The sequence below is a fragment of the Perna viridis genome, chromosome 1 (assembly GCF_037379345.1).
Source record: "Perna viridis isolate PV_CMFRI_1.1 ecotype Kerala chromosome 1, ASM3737934v1, whole genome shotgun sequence".
NCBI lineage: Eukaryota > Metazoa > Mollusca > Bivalvia > Mytilida > Mytilidae > Perna > Perna viridis.
Genome location: NC_142445.1, coordinates 35,415,493 through 35,436,087, shown reverse-complemented (window position 1 = coordinate 35,436,087; position 20,595 = coordinate 35,415,493). Strand labels below are relative to the sequence as shown.

General features: G+C 31.3%; 1 protein-coding gene and 1 pseudogene across 6 annotated transcripts in view; one reads left to right on the top strand and one right to left on the bottom strand.

Moving 5' to 3' along the window:
- LOC148628530 (coiled-coil and C2 domain-containing protein 2A-like) overlaps window positions 1-20,595 on the top strand; it is a 69,148-nt gene that overhangs the window by 36,190 nt on the left and 12,363 nt on the right. For all 6 annotated transcript variants that reach the window (XM_088589146.1, XM_088589155.1, XM_088589126.1 and 3 more), the window contains 10 exons: window positions 971-1,177; window positions 1,378-1,470; window positions 4,119-4,210; window positions 5,171-5,338; window positions 7,895-7,952; window positions 8,228-8,337; window positions 8,767-8,863; window positions 12,124-12,219; window positions 12,869-13,033; window positions 13,999-14,193. In XM_088589146.1, coding sequence (XP_088445272.1) covers window positions 971-1,177; window positions 1,378-1,470; window positions 4,119-4,210; window positions 5,171-5,338; window positions 7,895-7,952; window positions 8,228-8,337; window positions 8,767-8,863; window positions 12,124-12,219; window positions 12,869-13,033; window positions 13,999-14,193 — 1,281 coding nt within the window. The remainder of the gene's footprint in view (window positions 1-970; window positions 1,178-1,377; window positions 1,471-4,118; window positions 4,211-5,170; window positions 5,339-7,894; window positions 7,953-8,227; window positions 8,338-8,766; window positions 8,864-12,123; window positions 12,220-12,868; window positions 13,034-13,998; window positions 14,194-20,595) is intronic.
- Window positions 15,911-16,984, bottom strand: LOC148628531 (uncharacterized; annotated as a pseudogene).

Genomic DNA, 20,595 nt, shown 5'->3' with positions numbered 1-20,595 from the left:
GAAACATTATCATTGGATTCCAAGGTATGATTTTTCTGAGTTAGATGTGAACTATGCATGAAATAGGGGACTGTCAACACGAGTTTATCTAATATCTATGTTCACAGGCATTTCTGCATCATTTCTAGCCTGATGAAAATTTTCTTGGAGTGCAACAAAATAATCATTTACATCATACGCATCAAATCCACAAAATTAATTTTCATTGTCCAATTCACTCAAATGTATTTGGATCAAGTCTGTGTCACATTTTGTTTATTTACATTTGACTTTATCCTTTTTATTCTAAGATAATATCTAAATTTTAAATTGAAAGATGATATTGATATACGCTATATAATATCAGGTAAAAGCTAGAGCTTTCTTGTGAGATTTTAACCCATTGCCAGACTGGCAAATTCAAGTAATGGAAAAAACGACATATGACTCGAGTAGCAATTATGGCCAAACAGGTCACCATGGCATATGCTGCATTTGGCATCCAAGGTTCAGCGTTGTTTTCATTTTTTGACCAAGCTACATGAAATAACCAACTTTTTGAAAATGCATGCTTAATGAACTGCAAAACATTTTATAAATTAGATTACATTCTTCAAAAGTTAAACACTGAAGCAAAACTTGTTGAAAAATTAAAACAATATTTCAAATTTAATAGCCAATTGATTTCTTTTCTAAACTTCAAATAGAGCCATATTCAAAATAATACATGTTATTTGGTAAGCATTTATTAGAATCCCAGATTGCATAACTATTGACATTAACAATATCAAAGTACCAAGACTGGTTAAACATGATGACCTGGTTTACCTAAAGGGAACCAGCCACTCAGAAGCCTTCTGATAAATCATTTTAAAATACATCACTGTATTCCATTGGCAGGTATGAATAATAACTTATTCTTTACTACCTTTGATTGAGAAAATGTGATTTTGACCTTTCTTGTGATTATTGATTAATCATCTTTTTTCAGCCAAAAGGAGGAGAGATTCAGATGAAGCCCCCAGATTACTTCAGATTAGAACAACTTCAGGAAGAGTTCAATTTCTGTGATGATCAGGATATTGCAAATAATAAACGATTCCAGCTACTGGAACTCAGAGACGGGGAAGTGGCTGATTTCAAAAACTTTAAAATGGTCCCTGTTCTTGAGAAGGAAATTCCTAGAGATACATTCACAGTAAGTTTTTGTAACATACAAGTAGTAATTACCAAATATGTTTTAATCTTATCAGCTACATTTAAAAATGGAGACTTTAAATTGCCAAAATCCTTAAATCTATATTCTATTGATTTTTTAGGTCACAGAGTCCAACTTACATGAGAAGAGATGCCATGGTAAGGTTACCCCTATTAAAGTAGGTTTTTTTCTAATTTCAGGATTATGAGAAAAAGAAGAGAGAGGAAGAAAAGATGAAACATACAGATGATATTGAGGAACAGCGCCAAGAAATTAATAAGTTTTTAAATAAGGTAAGGGTCCTCTTTTTTGAACCAACAAACAAAAATATATCTCTAATGTCAGCATGAAAACTGATTAACAAACTTAGGAATGAAGAATAATGAGCACAACCTCAGCATATTTTTGGACGGATCCAGACACTTTGAGAAGGAGGAGTGTCAGCCAGGGTTCCGCTATTAAAGAGGGAGATAGGCCATTATTTGCCATGTTTTGTAAACTTTACACACGAAAATGACAAATTTTCTCATAAAAAAAAGAGGGTACCAACCCCTTGCACTCTTCCCCTGGATCCACTGCTGTATTTGCCAATCATTCCCATGGCTGTAGTTACGTCAGTTAGGGATTTACATTTAGATACTAGCACCCCGGTATTAATTTCAGCTTGACCTCAAAACTTGGTTACCCATCATTACCATTATTATGATTATATGAAATAATTTGTCCACTGAGAACCAGTGTAAACCAGTTTTGACCCAAATAATTGTATAGATCTAATTCAGTGATTGTATCAATCATGCTGATCCAATGTAAATCATGGTCACCAACACCCTTTATATGGCATTGGAGTAAACTAGCAATAGTAGCTGTTATCTCTAAATTAAAACTAAATACGGTACTGGGTAGTAATGCTGAATTTATACCTTTGCACCCCCTAACGCCTTCCTGTTACGACTCATTTTGAATTCAATCTCTGAGGCGACATATCTTCGTTCAACTTGTCAAGTGTATTCCGGCCCGGGCGACCGCATGTGCAATGATTAACTCAGCACTGAAAGTTCATGAAAAATATTAATTCAGGGTTGAAAGTGTTAAGGGCTCTTCAAAAGTTGTTATGTGATCAGAGTTGTTGGACCACTACTTCTACGAGTTAAAAAGTCAAAAAAGAACAATTCTATGTTGATAACTGTAATAATAAAACTAATGAAATAATTTTAAAGATAAATGTTATACCTACATAGAGCTGAAACCGTTTTTAGAAGAATTGTTACTGTGAGTGTTCAGAGATAATTTTGTCATTTCAGCTTTTATCTGGATTTTATATAAATGAACTGTTAAATCTGTGACATTTGTACAAAATTGTGTCACCATTTAGTTGATAATAAGGTTGCTGGCATATATCCCACGTTTAAAGTTTATGGCCCTTTTATGCATAGCTAATCAAATTCTAGTACAAATTTCTTTCATTGTTATTCCAGGGGTGATTTGGATTTTATTATTGACATAAATTGTAAACATCCGGTTCATGTTTCTATTGTAAACATTCTAGGCTGTTTAAAGGAAATTGTTTCAATTAAACTATTAATAGTGAAAAATCCATATTTATTTAATTTAAAATGGACAAGGAGTTTATTCAGAGACTTTACTTATGGCTTAGGGTATATTTAAACAAAATCTGTTGATTTGATGTAAATTTTAAATGTTTACTATTTTAATTACACTGTTTATTTTTTAAATGTTACAAGGTTGAAGTATCAGTGGTTTTTTAAATATCAAACTAAGTTGACAATATAAAATAATAATTGTATTGAATCAAAAATAAATATATTACTTGTCTTTAGAATTGAACATATGACATTGAAATTCACCTTTTTTCATTTACTTTTATTAGTCTTTAATCTTAAAGTATTACAAATTATGATATATGGTTTTGTGGTGCAAAACTAGGACATTTTATAGAGCTGTTTTAAATGCCCCAGTGACCTTTTCTTTGAAGTTAAGAAATTAATGCTCTGGGTAAAACCATGACTAATGTCCCTGAGTCATGTGATGTGTTTACAAGAAGCAATGATAAAACAAATGAACTCAAGTTTTTTTTTAAGAAGACCTAATTTGTCTGTCCTGCAACATAGAGAAAGCCATTATTTATTATTATGATTATGGTAATGGAGGGAGCAAATTTTTAATATTTAAAGATATATAATAACAGCCATTTTGACTAAAAATAACAAATAATAAGGATAACAGACTGTTCTTTCTTAATTTTACTATGCATCTGTAATCTTTCATAGAAATCAATAGATGCTGGTAATTAGGCATTTCACATTTTTTAGACAGTTTACAAGATAAAATCTCTAGTCATTTTTATCAATTTAATATTTTTGTCATTTATACTTCTGGTTATTTCACTCTCCCTTTATATCCTTAGTTAATTACTTTATAAATGAAAAACATCCTGCTAATATCTTACTTAGTAGAGAAACCATTCCCTTGATTCTAATTATGCAGTACACAAAAGCTGCTGTTTTATTAAAACAAATTACACATTCATTCTTGAGCAAAGACTTATTATAAATATTTCATTCCTGTGAACACATTGAAATATTTTCACTTGATTTTTACATGAATTTAGCAAATAAATTTTGTGACATACATGTAGTTAACATGAAATTCATATTATTGAGCCTTCACATGAATTCCACTTAAAATTTTCACATAAAATTAATATGTGAATTTCACCTGAATATCACTTGAATTTCATGTTAAATTTATGTGAACTTCACATGAATATCACTGGAATCTCATGTTAAGTTCATGTGAATATCACCTGAATACCACTCGAATTTGATAAGTTTGTGTGAAGTTCAATTCATATGAATTTCATCTGAATTATTTTTGCATGGGAAGTTCTTTAACAATGCGCAAATGATATATATTTTAGGTTAGAGAACAAGTTATGAGAAAGTTCCGACAGTTAGCTCATCAGAAGCATTTAGCCGATGTTGTATTGGAGGAAGATGTTCCTAATATTGCGTAAGTTTGAAAGAAATGAATGGACTGTTATTGTAGTCAAAATTGTAATGCAATTAAATTTGAATTGACTAGTATTTTTTGTTCAGACATATTGGTCTACACTGATGTCGGTGTAAACATGGTTAAGTAACTCAAACATGCTTCTAGGGTCTTAAATAGTTTTTACAATGTTTGCTTTCATGGCTTTCTCCTTTTGTTTTTTGGTTGTGTCTGTGTTTTTGTATCAGAGTATCTTGATTAAAAATGTCACGAAATGGGCATACCGTGTGCTTTATTGTAGCTATCATCTATGGTCTCAGTTTTCTCCCTATAAAATTCAAATAGCATCCTGGTAAATAAGAAACTTTGGATAGCATCTTTTCCTTCAAAATTATAGCATCCCATTTGTAGTATTATTTATTGGAAAATCAGTTCAGAAAGCATCACATTACCATGAGGAGAACACTGACTCTGCCAGTAATTTTGAAGGTATTTGGTCTGTGTGTTTTCTTGTTCATCAGATCTATCTTAGCTTCCCCTTTTTTCTTTCATAGATTTAGTATCAATGTCATAAGGTCAAATTATTACATGTTAAGTGTATTCAACATTTCCATTGTCATAACTCCCATTTGAAAAGCAGGAGGTATATAGTAATCATGATGTCTGTTTACCCGTCCTAGTTGTAATCTGTAACTCTTCTCAAACCACTGAATCAAATTTGATGAAACTTTCACACAATTCTTTATCACATGATGCCATTGTGCAACTCCTATTTTGTTTTTCCATCTGAATGACTTTTTAGGTTCTGTTAATTGTGGAAGTGGTTCGCAAAGCAAGTTGTGCTCACAGTTTTTTAAGTTTAAAAGTCCTGGAGAAAATACAATAAAAAAAAAATACAAAAACTTATGCAACTGGTAAACATTTTCTTTGATATACATATATTAGAAAATTAGGTCAGTGATCATTATAATTTTATTTCAGTATGATTGGTGCTAATTTGATGAAGCTGACTGAACGACGACGTCCTATGAGACCAGCAAGAAAGGAACGCAAAAAAGTTACGGCACAGGCTTTGAAAGACAATGATTTAAAAATACTAGTCAATATAACTCGAGCATTGTATGTGCCAACCAGATCAGTATCATCAGGGTAGGTATTATTCAAGCTTAATTTTCAAAAAAAATTTAAATGCCAACTTTGACAATTTTCACACTTAATGTAGTTTTCAAATATGTGGAGCTTGCAAAGTGTTGTTTTAATTGGTATACTTTGTTTATAATCATCAAGTTGTTGAATATTTTTTTTTTTTTTTTTTTAAACATTTTGATTCTGTTCCCTCATAAATGATAATGCAGTATAATAAAAATAGATGATATGAGTCTTATGTAACCTGTAAGAGGATGAAGTTGAATTTTTAGTATTTTGAAAAATAATACTTACAATACACACAATATGTATACATTTATATTAAATTATGATAGAAGGTAGGCTATGCACATATTTTATAGTTAAAATAATCGCATAGTAAATCAAAATACCTATTTCCATTAAAATGTCCCTGCATTTGTAGAGTGCTTTTGTAGATAGAGCAATTTTTCTTTTAATGCATGCTCATGTTTGAACATGTTTTTTTGTACTAATGTTAAATGTCTTTTCAGATTTGATAAAAGCGACATTGAAACTGTAATATATGTATTAATATCAACTTTTCTCAATTTTTCATTTTGTGAAATATATTTAAACTGTTACCATATTTTTTATATCATTTTTAGTCTGCTTTACCAGACCATAGTTTGGCTGCTGTGTTTTAAAGTGGAATATTTATTAAATATTGAAATTAATTGTTTTCTCATGCCTACATGAAAATCCTTTCAAAATTATTTAATTTTGGTATATGAAGTTCTTTTTATGAATTAATTGGTTTAAAAAAAAACAAGGGTCAGTTTGTTTTATTGGTTGAATATCCGTCCATCCTCTTTGAAGAAGAAGTACATATAGTTAAGTTTGACTTATTTATAATGTATTTATTCCTATCTATGTAGGGATGATAAGTAAGTATATAGTTGTGTTTCATCCTGTAATTCACAGTTGGTTTTGTCCTTTGAAACAATGCACTTCCCCACAAATAAGTTATACAGTGAAATCTGTCTAAATTGAACCCTGAATAATCCAAAAACCTGTCTAAACCAGACACATAAGAAGTCTTTTTATATTGTTTTCATTGTATTGTGAACCTTGATAAACCAAACGTTCTGTCAACCAATTTGATGAACCAAACCTCCTGTCTCAGTGTTCTAGGATTCCTATTTCCTGTTACTCGGGGCAAGTGAAATTTGGGTCAGGGAAAGTCAGGTACTTAGTTACACTTTCCCATGGCAAGTTAAAAACTTAATATGCTGTAAGGATTTGTTTTGTTAGGAAAGCAGTCATTGACTGTGGGAAAGTTGATTTAATATTGAGGAAACCTCAATTTATGAAAAATCCTAGGACATTGTGGTTTAAACAATTTGATAAATCAAACTTTCTGCCTTAACCCATTTGATAAACCAAAATGTAGTCTTAACCAATTTAATTTTAAAGTCCAAAAGTGATTTGGTTTAGCCAGTATTCACTGTGTACATATAACTCCATTTTGACATGATAAAAAGAATCTACTGTAGAGTGAAAATGTCAACAAGAACTCAGCACGCTTATAGTTCAAATCCTGCACTAGGGGATATAAAAGAGTCTTTCTATATGCACTAGTAATTTGTAGATATTATCAACACATATATTCTTCTCATGTCACCTCTATTTCAATCTAAAATCAGGCTTTTGAACAGATTTTGATATCATGTAATCATAGAATTCTAATTCTTATGTACTTAAAGAATATCTCCTACATCAGAATTTCTAAAGCTTGGAATTATAGACAGAATTGCTCTATACATGTAGGATTGCTATGGTATGAGTGGGAAGCAAAAAACATAATTTATGATCAAGAGTCTTTCTTTGATATTCTGAGTTTCCTCTTGTCTTCCAATGTGGCTACATGCAGGATTGCCATAGTTTAAACAACCATAGATATCATTTATGACAAAGAGTCTTATTCAGGATAGTCTGTTTTGTTTTCTGCTTTTGCTGTTATTGGATTAAAATTGAATTACATGTAAAATGAGAAAATGAAAAGTGAAAGACATCATGGAGTTTGTTTTTTTTTGTCACCTTATATACTTTATTGCATCAGGTTGTAGTATTTCCTTAAATTTTTAAGTGAATGTTCAGTCAAAGGACTTTGTTACCATCTTTTTTCTATACTTACACCAGTAATTACTGATATGGAAGGGATTGATTGTACGTATTGAAATCCTGAGTAAAAGGCTCAATGATATATTCCAAGATACAAGTCCCTGTAAAATTCAAGCACTGCCTCTGGTAGAAGTAATTCATGGTGTGGAAAAAACCATCAAATAAACAATGCTTTTTTGGTTCACTTACACTATGTTTTTTTAGTGATGATACACGCTATACATTTTTTTCTTGATTAACTACAATTAATGCATGCAATAATTTGTTTATTTACAATCTTTTTCAGCATTATTTATATTAATAGATTATTTAATTTGATTGAACACAAATAATAGTCAGTTATACTTCATCAATAAATGCTAACTTTGTTTTTAAAGCATTGAATGAAGTGTAATAAATTTTATATCTAATTTTCAGACATGGTGGAATGACATCTCGAGAGGATGCCAGAACTCATAAAACCATAGTAGGGGAGGTAAGTCTATCAGAATATAATGCTTTGAATACAAGTAAAATGCTTTATTGATAGGGTATTGAATGTTCTCTGGTATTCTCAATTTTGTCATAAATATTTTTTTAACATAACGTTTGCCTAGAAACTACTACAGTATTGCAGAATTTTCTCTTAATGTTTTTGTATTAATTCTGTGTCAATTGCAACGGTGTAAACTGAGATTGACATAGAGTTAATTATACTTGGAACTATTTAAAGCTGATTTATTCCAATATATCATCTGATTTATATTTCAGACTCGAGTGCAACCTTTCATAGAAGTGATGTTCCAACGTGGTAAAGTACGGACCACTTCTGGTGAAGGTCCCAATCCTAGCTTTAATGAGGAATTAACTTTAGATGTTAGGTAATAAATTTTACTTCACCTTCCATGAAAGTAGGTCATGCAGATGCTACTTTATATTCTTTTTACTTTATTTTATGGTCCATTTTTTCTGTCCAAATGTTTATTTGACTGGTGCATTGAATAATTGAATGGTACAAGTTTAAGTTCATTGGGCCTTTGCAAAACAAAACTTAAATAATACTTAACTTAAAGAAAATCCACTATTTTTGCAACTTTATAAGATTTTAACCTTGGAGTAGACAAAACAGTGGTTCATAGTTTTCAAGAAGTTGTTGTAGGACTTTAAAAGGAAAATACTCTGACAATACATTTTGTTCATAGAATTTTTTTTTAATAACAGAAATTTTTTATACCGGTACATTTTCTTTTGATGAATTTTACACTAAGCTATTGCCATGTAGCAAAACACCATCCTTAAATCTGTTGCAGTGCACCCAATGGAGATTACAGTCCAGGCAGTTTACAAACCATGGATGAATGTGTATATCTAAATCTGTTTGATGAAGTCCTAGTTGATGTAGAAAGGGTATGTGGCTGTTTATAAATAGATGTAATCATGTATTGCAGTCATCTGTATACTCTATAGTTTTAGTTATCATCTATTACCAGTAGTTGTCTAGTATGCTTGTATGAAATTTAGAGCTTTAATTCTTCTAAGTATTATTATAACTGATTTGAATAATAGGAGCTTTCCTAGGTTAAACTTTCCCTTTCCATTTTCCATGAATACAAGTTTGCCATGTTTTTTATAACCAACAATTTGTTTCTATTGTATTGAAAAACATACATTTCAAAGTAGTTCTCCACAATCATTCCATATCTACAACCAGATATATTTTAGATTAAGTATTTATACCCTACGCAACAAAGTTGTGAAGGGTATAATGTTTTTGACCCGTCCATCAGTTCATCCGTCAGTCCATCCGTCAGTCTATCGAAATTTTTTACTAAACGCTTGCAGATATTGACATGGTTTTTGGTATATAAGTTCACCATGATAAGTTACAGATCAAGTGTAACTTTAGAACCTCTCCGATGATTTTTACTGAAATTACGGGCCTTGAACTTAGCAAAATTCATAGAAATAACAGTTTTCCGGACTTTTTTTCAAAACGTCTGTAGATATTGACTTGATTTTTGGTATATAAGTTCACCATGATAAGTTACAGGTCAAGTGTACGTTTTGTTCCACTCTGATGATTTTATAGACATTGAACTTAGCTAAATTCACTGAAATAACAGTTTTCTGGACTTTTTTTCTAAACGTTTGCAGATATTGACCCGATTTTTAGTGTAGAAATTAACTATGATAATTTACCGGACAATTTTGTAGTTGGTTCCGCTTCGATCATTTTTACTGAAATTGCGGGCCTTGAAAGTAGCTAAATTTACAGAAATAATCCTTTTTCTGACTTCTTTTTTTCTAAACACTTGCAGGTTATGACATGATTTTTGGTATAAATGTATCATACTAATACCATAGTAGTCATACATTCTCTTACAAACTTATACCTATCCTGCTATATTATCTATCTTGTCGCTAACCAATAATCTGTTTCCTCTGTAGCCAAATAGAGTAAGTAGTTGTTTGGTTTGTATTATTAATATTTGAAAATTTGTTCGTAATTTTAATTAAATGTTGACTCATTCATATTTTTTATAGATGATTAATAGATATTAATATGCCACATACTTCTAGTTAACATTGTAGTTTACATCCTTTGACAATATCACTATTTTGATGCTTTCACCATTTTCATATTTTAACTTTAATAATATTTTCACCATTCTATGTCACCAATCATCATTATCACCATTATAGAATTTTTTGTTTTAATTATATGTTTCTATTGTTCACTATCAACATACTGCATGGCAGGTTATTTTGTGAGGTGTAAAATTTAGTAATTTAAAGCCAAAGATATATATGAACAATTTTGTTGACTCTAGTTTTGGCAGATATTAAGAGGAGATTTTAAGCCCATTATATATATTTTAAGGATTTTTTTTACATTTTCAGACAGGCCGCTACAATACACCAAAATTAGCACCTCATGAAAATAACCAGCTATACAGTATCTGCTTTGGAAATTAATTCCCTCCACATTAAGCATAACACCATTGACACATCATAATCTTTATTTTTTTCACAAATCTCATTATAAATGATCTTTCATATTCTTTTTTCAACATATGCTTGTAATTGATCTACATGTTCTTCTATTTTTTTTTGTCATAAAAATTATAAGTTTATTTTCACCCGGTAACAGTTTCTCTGTATGCAATTTTTATATTGATTACTGGTTTATCAGCTTCTTTTGAATTTGTCATATTTACTATATCATCATTGGTAAGTTGACTATGTCATCATTGGTAGGTTGACTATGTCATAATTGGTAGGTTGATTTTGTCACCATTGGTAGGTTGACTATGTCACCATTGACATTATGTCTTAGTCAGTACTAATATATATTTTCTTTGCAGTACAAAATGTTGGCAATAGTAAGACTTGTTTTATTGAATAGTTATGTTTGAATTTTTTATGAAGTTCAGTTTTAAATTTATTTTTGCTCTAATTAAATAGAGAGGAAGACTTTATCTGTCTAAGGTATTTCAAGGGAGTACAACAACTTTTGTCTTAATTATACAAAACAAGAATTATTATCTTTAGTATCATAAAGTAAATTGCATGAGACTTTTTAAGCAACTTGTAGCCTTGATGAATGTAAATATACATTTAGATACTGTGAAAGTACTTTAATAAGTGGATACCAATTTTCGTGGATTAGGCAAGAAACACAAGTTCATGGATTCTTAAATTTGTGGTTTTGAGGTTTTCAGTATACACATCAATAGGATTCTTCTTTTCGTTGGGAACCAAATTTCATGGTTTAACCTACCCCAAAAAGCATGAAAATTGGTACCCCATGAACAATAGTACTTTCACACTAGGTGATTTCCACTTCAAAAAGAAAGTACACTTAGCATTTTTCAAACTCTAAAATTTAATACAAATTTGATAAATTTGCCAATTTCAGTTCTATATAGCTGTTAGGCATGCAGCATGCAAGTACAATGTAAAATATGTGAATAATATAAACAGTTGGGTTTTTTTGTAAGATTTAAGTGACATTTTGGAATTGAATATATTAGCCCACAACATAGTTTTATTTGTATTTAAATATATAAACTGCCCTTGTGTTAAGAATATGTAGGAGATGTTTTGTTGTCTTGACACACTTAATGTACATGTACAATTACCAGAGAGTACATGGTGCAATTTGCATCAACTGAATCTGTGCTAATTTTTTCCCCACCTTTAAGTGGCCAGTCATTCAGTTTTATTTTTGTTTTTTCAATGAAAATTTTGTTAAATGAAAAAAAAGATATTATATCATTTAGTATAGTTCATAAGATAATTGAATGCATTATTTGATAAATTAAGCATGTTCCAGCTTAATATTAGCTAATTCATTAGTTAAAAATAATTGTAAGTTGGTTGTAATCTCAAAATGGATTACTGAAGTAGAATTTTTTAGATAGGTGTATGCATTAATATATAATCTAATGGAATTTAACATTTTACAGACTTTAAATCTGATAGAAAAAGAAGAATTGTTATCTTTGATTAAACAAAATATTGCTCGATAATTTTACATTAACGCAAGAAGTTTGTGCCTTTGTATGAGAAAATTTTGATTTTTTTCTCCTCCACCCCCTTACAAATATTACAGCCATAAATGATATATATTTTAAAAAAAAATACTATCTTGTTTTGTTTTATAGGATGACCGAGAATCTCAAACCGTTCACCAAAGAATAGAAAGAAAGTGGTTAGGTCGGTTGTCAATTCCATTTACAACTATATATTACAATGGCAAGGTAAGCTGGCGATACAGTGTCTCAATTTCGTAAATTATAACTTTAGAGCTTTTGGATTATCGACAAGTGAACACTTTTTAAAACTGTCTCATACATTTAGTACTCTTTAATATCAGAAATTTTTTGTGGTTCGAACAGTCAACATGTCCTTGTTGTGTGACTATTTATCCACCAAGCCCAACATCATCAGAAATGAATTTAGTGCTGCCGGAATAGAGGCTTAACTTTCTAATGGAGATTTCATTTTTGCATTTTAACATGTTAGTGCTACAATGTAGTTGTAATGAATAAATGTAACATGTTTTAATATTATGTCTTCATTAAATTATACAAAATAAAAAGAAAATATAGATGGGTCAGTGTGATTGTTTTTGAGATATCAGGATTAAAAAATTTGGTGGGAAAAGGATTTCTTTAGATTTTCCTTAGGTTTAGTCTAAGTATGTTTTATCTATGAAAAACACTGAAGGAATAACAAGGATTTCATAAAAACTTCCCAAATAACTTTTTAAGGTGTTTTATTGTACCATGAAAGTCAAAATTTGTCAAACATCCTCTTTTTGTTTACAGATTGTTCGCATTTTATAATGTGCAGTCCTGGTTTCTTTATCCTTTGTACATATTTCAACACAATACTTATTTATTTCAGATTGAGGGTACATTTGAGGTAAAAGCTCCCCCTATTCTTCTTGGTTATACCAGTGATGATGTGGAGGAGGGAGATATTGGTTCATCTAAAGAGGGCAAAACTTACCTTAGTCTGTTTGTAACGATAGAACCTCCTGTATCACCTCCAGAGCCGATGAAAGAAAAGGTGTATATAAATATAGTGTAAACTGAACATTTTTCAGCCATCTCTTTTTTTTAAAGATATTCTTATCAATTTGCATTTGTGCAGGTTTAGATAGTTCACTTGTAATATAACCATTTTCAATGGAAATAATTATGACAGCTTTATTTTGTAATATAGTTCTTACTTTGAAACCAGGGAAAATAAATTGTGTTAAGAAGTTCCTTTACTACAGTCTTTGATGAAGGAATGTAGATCCCTCCCCATTTTGCTACAAAAATGCTTAAATCAATGCCCTAGTTGTGCTGGCCTACATACGGTAATTTTAATCTGCGACAGTCCCCCTATTTGTTTAACATAAATACGAAGTCCTGATTAATGTGAATGTTTAGCTGGTTATTGGACTGATGAATATATTAGTTAGAGACTTTTTTTCAAAACTCTAGGGAGAAATATTTGTGAATTTCAACGTGGTGTGCTTTCCATTAGAATGTTCATTCAAGTTCAACCACAAATATTATTCCATTATTGGTTTGTACTATATGTACTGTAAAAGTTCTTTAATTCATGGATACCAATTTTTGTAGAATAAGGAAGAAACACAAGTTTATGGATTCTTGAATTAGTGGTTTTGAGGTTTTCAATTAACATGTCTATGGCAATCTCCTTTTTGTTGGGAATCACATTTCCTAGTTTGGCCTACCCATGGGAACTATGAAAAATTCGTACCCCACGAACAATAGTACTTTCACGGTACCGGTAAGTGGTGTGTTTCAGAGTCACAAATTGATTTCATACCTCTATGTGACAAGACAGAACAAATGGATATTTGGTAAACCTAACGTTCATTCACCTGTCCGTCACACTTTTGGTTTGCAGATGATAATGTAATTATCCATCTACTTCCTTTTTCAGTTTATTTGAAATGAAAGTGAAAAATTACTAATGAATAATGGATAATGTAAGAATCCATCCACTTTCTTTTCCAGTTTATTACAAATGAAAGTGAAAAATTACTACAGTATGCAGAGAGTTGGCAGAATCAACTTGAGGCCAAATTTCCAAGGCGAGAGTACAAAACTACAGTTGTTGATGTGAATGGCAAAAGTGTGTTTGTCACTCGATTTTTTAAAGGCTTGAAACCACCCGAGGAATTGGTCAAGACAGATACCTTTGAAACATCGGTAAGTATACCAGGGAACTACTTTTGTTACAGATACTATTTTCATTGGGATGATTCCTATTCAAATCAACTGTACAAACATATGGCAAATATTAGCATAGTGACTCAACATATAGTGTTATTTTGAAATCACATTGTCAGTGTGTCTGTCAGAATTTCATATCAATTATCTGGAATTCCAATGGATAGATTGATGATTTCAAATTTGCTTTTTGGCTTTATATAGATGGGGCATATGTTTTAAGTGATTTTTGTTGCTGTCTGACATCAACTTTCTGAATAAGTGGGGAAATACCTTAGATAACAATGTGCACAACTTAATGTTTTTGGCCCTTTTCGTGAGCTTTATAAGCAAATATGGTGTGTTCATCCCATCATATTAGATAATTCCTCTTGTTTATGAGTCAGGATGTGCAATGATTCTGGAAAAGCAGATTAGCCAACCAGTGCTCTTGCAAAGTGTTTTTTTTTATGTTTGGAATCCAAAGTGCTAAATTACAATGTACTTTGATTTTTGTATGTTTCTGTCTTCAATATTTCCTGTTTGATTTTTATTCTTTAACTTCTGAATCCCTTAGGTTTTGCTTTAAGTGTTATGTTTTGAATTACATGAGCTACCAGAAAAAGTAGCAATGTCAGAGGCTCAAACAAGGGGAAATAAATCATTGGACAAAAGACAACACTGCATGCACCAAATGGGGAATTTCAAAGCAAACTGCTAGACTCATTTTCTCATCCTAATTGATGTTGCATGACAACTGTATCGGAGTTATTGCCCTTTCTCCATTAAAAATGTTAATTTTCACAGTTTGCAGACCACAACTTCATCCTTAAAAGTCCAAGTGAAATTAACAGAAGCATGGTGAATATTTAACTGAATTTTAATTCTGATTTATTTTTAATGAATTTTATTCTTATTTTCTACAATCAAAACTACAGTTTGTCAAGATCAGGAAATGTGTATGACTTACAGATATTGTTCTAAACTTGTCCGCACTATCGAACTGTTCCACACTTATGTTCGTACTTATTGCTCAGTTTTATTTCACAGAGAATATTCTAGCAACACATTTCTCATCAACAACAAACACCTCTTTGTTGTCCTTGTCATAGTGTACACGCAAAGGATAGGCTAAGGGTGCACTATACAGTTACATTAAGGCACACTGTTTCGCACACCAAGTTACCCCAGTCAAATTTTGTAAAACTTAAAATTAAAAGTTGAAATTCGGTGCATATATTGTTTAAACGTAGTTAAGCATTTATACTTGGACAGATGTAATATATGTAATGGTAAACAGGTGTAATTTAAAGGAAGAATGGTATCCACAACTTTTCAGTCCCCTGCCGTATAAGGTTCTCTCCTCAGCATCAGATTTTCAAAATACCTTATTTCGCATGAACTTTTGGAACCAAAATTGTGAGAGAATGAATCGAGTAGGGTCTTAATATTTTTACCCTTTTTCCAACTACTCCATGCATGCTGTCATCCTGTGGTAGTGTCTAAGTGCCTGATATTTTATAAAACATAGTAATTGGCTGTTAGTTTTGGAAAGCCACCCCTGATTTGTACTAAAACTCAGTAATATTTTTTTCAGTATGGTACCATGGCTACTGGATTTTATAACAATAATCACTAAATTACTTATAAATGACTTGAACCTCGACACATTAAGGATTTCAAAAATATCCACTTTGTTTTGACAAAACACTAAAAATTTCTGTGCTGACTGCCTCAAAACAGCTTTATTTCAACAAAATGAGACCAAATATTCAGAAATGACCTAACTGTATTGTACTACCTTATCCCATCATCTCTATTGATGAGGACTTCATGTTTGTCTCCATCTCTTGAAATAAGTAATAGTTGACTTATAGCAAAATTGCACACAAAAATATTCCGATGTTGGTCCATTGCTATACCATAAGGACCAAATAATATATTGTCATTCTTGAATGTAAATATAACTCTATAGTCAGGACCTAAGACTGTAATGGCATCATTTCTTGTTGATGTACTAGTATAGCATATTCTGTCATTATATGTGTCTATATGTGAATGGTAGTAAACAGTCTGATCATCATGTACTTTGTCTATCTTTTCATTTTTAATGTTAACTTTCATTATACCTTTCTCAGGTACACAGAAGAATATATGACCATCACTGTATGTAATTCCACAAATCTCACTCTTTATCTGAAGAGTTTTAATGGCTTTACTCTGGTCAACATCTATAATAATGATTGTTTCTGAATCAGGATTAGAAATAGCAACATAGTTCTCATTGATGACTGTTGCATCATGTGCACTTTCTTTTTCTTTAAATTTGACTGATGTTTGTAGAGATCCATTGCTTTCTATTATTTTCACATCATAGTTGTCAGCAAACACCATGAGTCCACTAGGCAGGGTACAACATCCTGTATAATAACCGTTATCTAATGTGAACTGTTGTTTAAATGTCAGTCGTCTAGGAAATTTTGTCTCGACCTCCACCTGACTTTTGTTGGATTGGTCTGTATCTACTGGTATAGTCATTTTTTCTATTGTTACTTTTATTTCTCCCAGAGATTTTAATCCAAGAATAATGTCGTCTACCGTGTCGTCTTCCTCCATTTCTAGTGATGTTTTGTTCATTTCTCCCTTGTCAGATGATGTAAATAATATCTCCTTTATATATTGAACTTTTTTGTTCCATCTGTTTGATTCCAATATATGCTTGGATATTTGATGCATGTTTCTTTATGAGCTCCTTCTGTTCCACCATTTCATGAAGTTTTTTTTTCTCTTGATTTTAGGATTTTGGTAGTAGCTTTGATTTTGTCTGCATTTTCATGGAAAATTATATCTAGTTCAGAAAGTATATTATTTTCAGTTTTCTTTATCTGGTCAATAAGTCTTTGTGTCTTTTCTTTTACTTGTTTAGATAAATCCTCCTTCTTTCTTTGTAGATGATTCAAATTGTCTTCTCTTGATTTGATTGCTTTCACAACGGTTTGATGAGTTTCCTTTAAATTGACCCAAACATCTTCAAAAATTGCAGATGATTTAATGCTGTGGATAACATCATCAATTTCAGGAGTGTCATCACATTTTTTGTGTGATTTAAAAACACATTTTTTGCACAGAGGGGTGTCATGTGACTTGCAGTAGTATTGGTACTTCTCTTTGTGTTCTTCACAAATGATCTGAATGTTTAGTATAAAGGGAGGTAATTTACAATAATCATCATATGATATGGTGCTATGGTCTTTTGTTGCTTTCTGTAAATGGTGTTGTTTACTGCACGTTGAACAAAGAAATTCTTCACACTCAGGACACCAAACCTCTGGTGTGCTTATCTTTCCTTGCAGTTGACAGATGTTGCAGTTTTTTGTGGCCATTGTCATCTGTTGTTAAAAGAAATGATAATGATAAAGTGATTTACATTTGAAGTGTATTGCTGTGGATAAGAATAAATTGTTAATGAACAGTAAGTAGTGGTGAGAATGAATTTGAGTGTCAGAATTTCAGAAATTAAGAAAATGGCTGTTTTCCATTTTTCCAGTGTTGTTATTTTGTTATTTGTACTGTTGTTGTTGTTGTTGTTTTTTCAGCTGATTATGGACCCGATATCTTAATTGCGTATTTGCCTTGGAGAAAGTGTTCCATTCTGAACTATTTGATTATTGCGAATTGGTTTTGCAGATAGCTTCCTTCTTCCCAAAACTATTGACATAAATATGATTTATGAAAGGACAAGAGTTGATGACACCTATTATGGTATAACATGAAAAGAAATCTGTGATATAAGATTTAATTAAACTGCAAAATTTATGATGTAGATATGATCATAATGTTCTTTCTTACCAGTTTTCTGAATCAGAAAAAGAATGTAAATATTCAACAAAGTGGTATGTGATCAAACTTCTGTATATAATATCTACTAATGTTATCTTTTTACTCCCTAGTAACCTAAGTGAAGGTCATATTCTACAGTTTATCAAACTGAGGTTTAAAATTTAAACCTTAGATGTATAAATCTATATGAATACAGGACACTGTTTATACTGTGTGTAAATGTCTTGTTCTTATTTTTATGGTTTTTTTCTCTAAATTATGACTATCACATCAAATATCCATTTAAAGTATTTTTTATGATTCTACTTTAGCCTATGAAACCAGTTGTACATTATTGATCTTTTGACAATTTATTTTATACTTTTTAGACCCCCCTCTGCTTGAAGTAGTTAGGTATATTGTGGTACACTTCAAAAAGTTGGGTATCAGTCTGTCTGTCTGTTTGTCCCCTGATAGTTTTCCAGATGATAACTATGATGAGAAATTATCAATAATTTTTTTAGAAAATTCGTACAGTTGTTAAATACCATAAAACACAGGTGAAGTTTTATTTTCAGCAAAATCCAAAATGTAGTTTTTGAGTTAGGCCATTTTGCCATCCCCCTTTTTAGCTCACCTGGGCAAAGGCCGTGTGAGCTATTGCCATCACCTATTGTCTGTCTTTGTCATAGTTGTTAGCAATTTTTCCAACTGATTTTTAATTGAATTTGAAATTGTGTGCAATATATGGTGTCCAAACCATTTGTTGTGTCCATAATTAATTGTAAGTCCTTATGTTTAAATTTGTCAAAAACTTATTGTGTCCACACTTGCCCCAACTGTTCAGGGTTCAACCACTGTGGTCATGTTATGCTGCACTTGGTGAAGCATTTTATTAAAATTGCTACTACATGTATATCTATCAATAGAATATAGGTCTTACCCAGCAATACTTTGGTGAAACTACAAAAATGTTGATCTCTATCGCCTTTAGTTACCGGTACCTTCCATGTCTTGTTTTAGATTTGTTACCATTTTTGTTCATGTTTTACCCTGGTCTGTGTGTCTGTGTTTCTGTGTGTTTGTAACTATTTTTTTCATCACAGTTTTTTCAGCAATTACTCATTACAGCAGGTTGAAATTTCTTCCTGTAGATATGCCATAATAATCCTGGAATCCATTTTCAGAATAATTTGACAACTTCCTGTTTACAAAGGACTTCGTTTATTTTGGACTTTACATTATTGAAAATTGAAATTATCATTGCGCTTTCTCAGCAGTTACTCATCACAGCAACTGGAAATCTTAAGATATTATTCTTGTAGGTATGCCATATGATGGGATTTATTTTCCAAAAAAAATCGACAGACTTCCTGTTTACTGGGGAATTTTCCTGATAGCGTGATTGAAAGCAATCACAAATTTCTTGTTTTGTCTGATTTAACATATTTTGCATTTTTTTGGGTACATTTTTGATGAAAAATTACAAATGTAACAGATTTATGAGAGTCCATATCAGCTTTGTACTTTGAACTCATATGCTGTTCAAGGACTTTTTAAAATCTTATAAAATATCTTACATGTAAGCCTATAGAGTAGTGTTTTGAATCTTCATTAAGTCAATACTTTGGAAATTGTGGGCCACCACCATGAGCTTATCAACTAAAATGGGTTGGTGCGTCCAGCTTGTCCTGTTTACTAAACATGCCGTAGGAACTCTGCAGTTAATTACATGGAAGCAGACCAGCAAATTGGTGCATTTGGTTACTGCCTGCAGTTTATATGTCTGTTTATGACTTTTTTTCTTTGTTCATTTGCCAATTATTTCCTAATATATAATATTAGTATGAAGGCTGCTTGGCAAAATGAAAGCAAATGTAGAAAAAATAGCTATTTAAAGTTCAAGACAACTCTGTTGACGGTTTATATACTTTGGCAGAAAATTGACTTTCTACTTATCCTTAGTACATTTGTAGTGCTACATGAGTAAAAGTTGTATTGAATTAATTTTTATATTTAAAAAAATTCTAAAAATATGTGGTTTATAGGTTTGTAGGAAAATGTATCCAAGACTAGTACCTTTACTCTGAATTTATTGTATTTTATTCAGAGTTATCTTTCTTAGATAACACACACCCAATCACTGTGAATGCCCTTGTTCTTACTTTCAGGTTTAATTTTGCATTATAAGAGCTCGTGTCTCACATTGATAATTGTTTCATAACTATTCTGTATAAGAGTTATTACCCCTTCACACTTGCACTAACTGTTCAGGGTTTGACCACTGCAGTCTTATCATACTGCAGTCCACGAAGCTCTTTAATTTGTTTTGTTTTGTGGTTTGTTTGTTTTTATGTCCCACGCAACAAAGTTGCGAAGGGTATAATGTTTTTTACCCATCCATCTGTCGTGCTGCCAGTATGTCCGTCAGTCCATCTTCAGTTTTCTGGACTTATTTTTTACGCTTGTAGATATTGAGATGATTTTTTGGTGTATAAGTTTACCATGATAAGTTACAGGTCAAGTTTATGTTTCGTTTAGCTCTTATGATTTTTACAGAAATTACGGGCCTTGAATTTACCA